General features: G+C 43.1%; 1 protein-coding gene across 6 annotated transcripts; it reads left to right on the top strand.

The window, feature by feature from the left end:
- The first annotated feature begins 2,676 nt into the window (after positions 1–2,676).
- On the top strand, positions 2,677–5,755 carry SAT1 (spermidine/spermine N1-acetyltransferase 1). Of its 6 annotated transcripts, XM_011988012.1 has the most exons (7): positions 2,698–2,747; positions 2,902–2,942; positions 3,183–3,234; positions 3,325–3,408; positions 4,868–4,969; positions 5,062–5,102; positions 5,228–5,755. In XM_011988012.1, exons 3-7 carry the CDS (start codon positions 3,204–3,206, stop codon positions 5,396–5,398), a joined length of 429 nt encoding a protein of 142 aa, XP_011843402.1. In that variant the 5' UTR covers positions 2,698–2,747; positions 2,902–2,942; positions 3,183–3,203; the 3' UTR covers positions 5,399–5,755. The 6 variants fall into 6 exon arrangements, with proteins under 6 accessions (XP_011843398.1, XP_011843400.1, XP_011843401.1 ...); XM_011988008.1 differs by having other exon boundaries at positions 2,677–2,942; XM_011988010.1 differs by having other exon boundaries at positions 2,689–2,942; positions 3,186–3,234.
- The last annotated feature ends 936 nt before the right edge of the window (positions 5,756–6,691 follow it).

The raw sequence follows: 6,691 nt of genomic DNA, 5'->3' as shown, positions 1-6,691 counted from the left end.
AGGAGGCTGAGACAGGAGAATGGCTTGAACCCGGGAGGCGGAGGTTGCAGTGAGTGGAGATCACGCCACTGCACTCCAGCCTGGGTGACAGAGTGAGACTTCATCAAAAAAAAGAAAGAAAGAGAGAGAGAGAGAGAGAAGAAACTTAAACCAGAAAAACAAAATAAACAGGAAAAATTATAATGTATTTTAATGAAACAATCACTATTCTTCTTCTTTTTTTTTTTTTTTTGAGACGGAGTCTCGCCCTGTTGCCCAGGCTGGAGTGCAATGGCGTGATCTTGGCTCACTGCAACCTCCACCTCCTGGGTTCAAACGATTCTCCTGCCTCAGCCTCCTGAGTAGCTGGGATTACAGGCACACACCACCATGCCCAATTTTTAAAAATTATTTTTAGTAGAGACGGGGTTTTACCATGTTGGCCAGGTTGGTCTCGAACTCCTGACCTCCTGATCTCGTGATCCGCCTACCTTGGCCTCCCAAAGTGCTGGGATTACAGGCGTGAGCCACCACGCCTGGCCAAAACAATCCTATTCTATTAAATTAAGCAACCCAAACAGAAGATGGCTTTGGTTTTGCTTTAGTTACGCAGCTATCACTAGTGCTTAGTCATAGCGGTCTAATTTACTGTTACCGGTAACAGTACTGTTACCGGTATACATTACTGAAATGTATAACAAGCTCTCCTAAGTCCTGACATTTTAGACAGAAGCAGAGGAGGAAAAAGCCGTCTGGTCATCCATAAGGTCTAGCCAACACTGTCAGGAAAGACTAGTAGCTGTAACTTAGGCAGTTGAGAATCAAAGCGATTTTTAAAGATCTTTGAGAAAGACATTTGAGTTTCATAAACTCCCAGGGTGACTCACTAACCATGGAATCCCCCTAGGGCAGGAAGGGTAACAGAGAATCTACTTCTGTTTTCTTTTCTACATACAGGATATTGCTAGCAAAGGCAGAGAATCACTTGTTGAATGTTACGGGTGGTTTTTTGGTGATAGTCTGATCCCTCCTTCTACAGACTGCAGACACTGCAGGCCCCTTTTATGCTTTTCATCACTGTGAAAATCATCCTCTGACTCATTTCTGAACCCAGGCAGGGCTGTCGAAGTAAGGCCTTCAGCAGGGTCTGTCTGGGAAAGTGAGTTGTAAAAGAAAAGTCATTTCATTCCACAAAGGCTTGAATACTTGGGCCAGGAGGTACAATACAGGAGTAGCTATACTCGAATCCAAATGTTCCCAAACACTCTGGTTTCAGAACATTTAAAACTTGTCAAGGAATCCAGCCAGTTGCGGTGGCTCACACCTGTAAACCCAGCACTTTGGGAGGCCGAGGTGGGAGAAGCACTTGAGCCCAGGAGTTCGAGACCAACCTGAGCAAGATGGTGAGGACCCTGTCTCTACCAAAAAAAAAAAAAAAAAAAAATACTTATCAAGGAATCCAAAGACCTTACCTTCGAAAATTGTAAAAAACATAGGAATACACAAGCACATATTTTTTTCCTCACCAGAGCAATGACATCATCACATATTCTGTAAATGTATAATTATTTCAAAAAAAAGTTAAAGGAAATGAAGCATAGAGGATGGAGCAAGTAGGGATTACAACAACTTTCAACAGCAACCGAAGTCAGAAGACAGATAACATCAATGTGCTGAAAGAGGAAAACTTCTGAACCTCAAAATCTATAAACAGTGAAATAAACCCTTCAAGAATTGTAAGATGGGCTGGTCCAAAGGTAGTGAGTTATCTCAGTTGATTGTTCACAGTCAGTAACAGATCAAACTCCTTATTTTACTCTCACTACTGCACTTGACTAGTCTGAAAAAAGGAATTATAAGATGAATTAAAGACACATTCAGATAAGCAAAACTGAGAAAGTTTAGTAAAAGCAAATCTTTACTAAAGCAAATTATGAAGAATGTACCTCGGGCAGAAGGAAAGGTGTCAAGATCAAGTGTCGAGGAAGATCAGAGATTTAAGAAGGTATAAGAAGGTTAGAAAAGTGAGAAAAAAAAATGCTGTCAACTCTAGAAACTACAAGTATAAAGAAAAAAAGATAATTGGGAAATCTAAATAACCTACCTTAGGAAATTCTAAAAACCGCAAGAATATACGAGCTCACATTCCTTTGGTCATAAGAGCAGTGTCATCATTAGACATCAGGTCGCCTCTGGAAAATTCCATTGTGAGTTTAAAAGGCAAATGACGTCTATTATTCTAAAACTAGTTCTGCCACCGAAACTCTACAAAGAATCTTGGGATCTGCAGGGTCTCCCGGATCACACTTTGAGAACTGCCGCTTTAATCTTCCTCCCATCTCCTAAGTCCAGGGTTCCTGAGTTTGCTTCCCTGACTGGCCAAGGAGAAAAGAGAAAGGTCACTTGTCGGGGGGCCGCAGAGGGAATTCCCCTCTTTCATTTGCAAAGGTTACTGGGGACACACCGGCTCCCAGTAGGGTTTCTGCCAAGGCTCCGCGAAGTGCCACTAGAGGGCGCCGCTAGCGAATCCCACAGCGCGCCCCGCATCCCCAACTTTTGTCCTCCGGGTTCACACGGGCGCCCGGAAGACAGGGTGGTGCCTGGGAGAGGAAACGATGCGCCCCGGGGCCGCGGCCTCATTGGATGAGAGGTCCCCACCTCACGGCCCGAGGCGGGGCTTCTTTGCGCTTAAAAGCCGAGCCGGGCCAATGTTCAAGTGCGCAGCTCTTAGTCGCAAGTCGACTAAGGTTTATCAGTCACTCGCCGAGGTTCCCTGGGTCATGGTGCCAGCCTGACTGAGAAGAGGACGCTCCCGGGAGACGAATGAGGAACCACCTCCTCCTACTATTCAAGTACAGGGGCCTGGTCCGCAAAGGGAAGAAAAGCAAAAGACGAAAATGGCTAAATTCGTGATCCGCCCAGCCACTGCCGCCGACTGCAGTGACATACTGCGGCTGATCAAGGTAGCGGAGAGCCCGAGCTCCTCCCGTGGCGTAGGGTGGAGATGGTTCCGTTTCCCGGGGTGGGGTGATTCGCGTCTCGAGGTCTGGGCCGGTGTGAGAGCCCAGCCGGTTCCCCTTTCTGCGCCCATCCCAGGCCCGGCCGCTACCCCGCCCCGCCCGCCCCATTCCCTTCCATTGAGCTGGCCGGCCGGAGCCTCATTTTGTTTTCTGCTTTTCTCTCTCCTATGTGCATCCCCCCAGGAGCTGGCTAAATATGAATACATGGAAGAACAAGTAATCTTAACTGAAAAAGGTAATTCAACAGTGGCGGGGCGGGGGACAAGCGTTCGGTGCCTGTCACCTTCGCCGAGGCCATTACCGTCCCTGTTCCCCCTTCTTGCAGATCTGCTAGAAGATGGTTTTGGAGAGCACCCCTTTTACCACTGCCTGGTTGCAGAAGTGCCCAAAGAGCACTGGACTCCGGAAGGTAACCCCTCTCCCTTTACAGAAGCCAGAGAGACCGAGTGTTATGTAAGAAGTAGTGTCGGCTGTGTAGAACCACTGACTACACAGGCCGAAGTTACTGAGAACTTGGACAGAAAAAATAGCCAGCAAGTGTTCAAACTACTGAGGAAAAAAAAAATTAGATACGCTGCACTTGAGAATACTAGGGCAGGTTAAAAGAGCTGTTTAAGTAAGTATCAGAGTGCTGTGGAGACTCTGAAGAGTTTAAGCTGCTTAAGTAAGTACAAGTGCTGTGGCCACCCCGAAGAGTTAGGTATAATGTCATTTGTTGTAATTCAGTTTCATAAAATGGTTCTTGTTTGACCCTAAAGTAACAGTTTTTGTAATTGTGTTAAATCACATTTTTTTCTTTAATTTGTCCCAATCTTCAGGTTACAGTCTCTAGCTTCGCCATGTACATGGCCCTTCCGTGTACATGGATGGGCGGGGAGGTAACTAAAAGATCCTTTACACAATAAAGTAGATGATCATGATAAATGAGGTAAGGTCCTATTATCACACACTTCAAACACGGTAGATCAGAAACCCACTATGATACTCGCTTCCTGTCTGTTTGCTAAGGAATATAAAATGGCTAGAAAGTTTAATTTGAAACCTTTGCCTCCATTTGGAATAGTAGACACCTGTTAAGAGGGTGTCAGATCCCCCCCCCTTTTTTTTTTTTTTTTTTTTTTTTTTTTGGCTGATCCCTGTTGATTGGTCAGAAGACAGCTCAGCTAAAAGGGGAAGTTGTTTGGGTGATTGCTTTTTTTCTGACGTCTGTTCCTCAGGCTAGAAGAAATGAGCAGAAAACACGGGATGAGTACTTTTTAAAGTAATGTGCATGTTATGTAATACCTGTTTCTGGGCAGTGCTGCCTCTTCTGACTCAACAAATGGGGAGAGCAAATTGAAAATGCGTAAATTGGAAGGCAAGTTCTGAAATTAAACGTTGTACTTTGGCCTGATGTTCTGACCTTTAAGGAAGCAAGAGTTTGTAAACTTCCAAATATTTACTATTCTGAACTGCCGTGTAAACCTGACTTGTTCCCAAGTCAACATACCAGTATACCAGTAGGATGTGAATAATGTGTGTGTTGAGTTTAAAACCATAGCAATTTTGCTCTGGCAAGTAATGAAAGTGTTCTCGCTTCCTGAGTGTGAGCTTCCAGCAGACTGCAGAGTGGCCAGTCCACAGTTGTAGCCTGACTTCAGTGAGTTCTGATGTGTGCTTTTTGCAAATACATGTTTTCAGAACAGTGAGATCATCCAGCAGTGGCCTGGACTGCACTCACATAAAAATCATGAGACAGTCGTGGCTGTTTGTTTCTGTAATACATGCATGTATGTTTTTTTAAACCTATGATAGGCCTCTGATTCTGCAGCTGCAACTTTTATGAAATGTTTTCCTTCTCCACATCTCATGTGATACTCTTATTACAGGACACAGCATTGTTGGTTTTGCCATGTACTATTTTACCTATGACCCGTGGATTGGCAAGTTACTGTATCTTGAGGACTTCTTCGTGATGAGTGATTATAGAGGTACGATTGAGTTCGGAGCAGAGGGTCTGAAGAGAGTTCAGGGTTATATAAATCCTTACAATGACTTTTTAAATTGTACTTTTTCTTTTTAGGCTTTGGCATAGGATCAGAAATTCTGAAGAATCTAAGCCGGGTATGTCTTAGTTTTTGGTTTCCAAATTTGTAAGTTTACTGGATTATTTTAATGATGGAATAAAAATTGGGTCTTGAAAGCAGGTTGAAACGTCACTGAGTTTGTGTTTTACTCTCTCATAATAGGTTGCGATGAAGTGTCGCTGCAGCAGCATGCACTTCTTGGTAGCAGAATGGAATGAACCATCCATCAACTTCTACAAAAGAAGAGGTGCTTCTGATCTGTCCAGTGAAGAGGGTTGGAGACTGTTCAAGATCGACAAGCAGTACTTGCTAAAAATGGCAACAGAGGAGTGAGGAGTGCTGGTGTAGATGACAACCTCCATTCTATTTTAGAATAAATTCCCAACTTATCTTGCTTTCTATGCTGTTTGTAGTGAAATAATAGAATGAGCACCCATTCCAAAGCTTTATTACCAGTGGCGTTGTTGCATGTTTGAAATGAGGTCTGTTTTAAAGTGGCAATCTCAGATGCAGTTTGGAGAGTCAGATATTTCTCCTTGAATATCTTTCGATAAACAACAAGGTGGTGTGATCTTAATATATTTGAAAAAAAACTTCATTCTCGTGAGTCATTTAAATGTGTACAATGTACACACTGGTACTTAGAGTTTCTGTTTTGATTCTTTTTTAATAAACTACTCTTTGATTTAATTGTTTGGTGTAAGCATTTTTACTAATTCTTTATTTCTTACACATTTTTCATACTGTTGAAGACAAAAATGACCCACAAACGCCATTGGATAAATAGAATTGCTCAAAATAGTTTTTAACCCAATGTAAAGTTTTTATGGTCATGTGTTACTCCAGTATTAACAGAGTCTGGATAGAAGCCAGTTGACCAGTTGACTATCAAGGTTTTATACCTAGCAACATGTAAAACATGACTTTTTTTTTTTTTTTTTTGAGACAGTCTCACTGTTGCTCAGGCTGGAGTGCAGTAGAGTGATCTCAGCTCACTGCAACCTCTGCCTCCTGGGTTCAAGCAATTCTCATGCCTTAGCCTCCTGAATAGCTGCGACTATAGGCGTGTGCCATCGTACCCAGCTAATTTTTGTATTTTTAGTAGAGACAGGGCTTCGCCATGTTGGCCACTCTGGTCTTGAACTCCCAACCTCAAGTGATCCACCCGCCTCAGCCTCCCAAAGTGCTGGGATTACAAGGGTCAGCCACAGTACCTGGCAAAACATGGCTTTTTACATTGATGACACTATACACTGCATCTGACGGAATTTTCAAGAGCTGAAAACCAAGTTAGAAACTGAGGCCCACAATGAATAAACCCATCATTACACAAGTAAAATGTGGAGATGAGATTATGAAACATTGAAAATCAAGAAAAAATATCTTGTCCCCAAAAACCCTCATGCTACGTAAGACTTTTTTTTTTTTAATAGAGCCAAGGTCTCACTCAATGAATAAACTCATCATTACACAAGTAAAATGTGGAGGTGGGATGAAACATTGAAAATCAAGAAAAAACATCTTGTCCCCCAAAACCTCATGCAACACAAGCCTTTTTTTTTTTTTTTTTTAGAGCCGAGGTCTCACTCTGTTGCCCAGGCTGCAGTGCAGTGGTGTGATCACAGC

This window comes from Mandrillus leucophaeus, unplaced genomic scaffold, assembly GCF_000951045.1.
Source record: "Mandrillus leucophaeus isolate KB7577 unplaced genomic scaffold, Mleu.le_1.0 Scaffold321, whole genome shotgun sequence".
Taxonomy (NCBI): domain Eukaryota; kingdom Metazoa; phylum Chordata; class Mammalia; order Primates; family Cercopithecidae; genus Mandrillus; species Mandrillus leucophaeus.
Note: the sequence above shows the minus strand (reverse complement) of the source record. Positions and strands in the feature narration are given on the sequence as shown.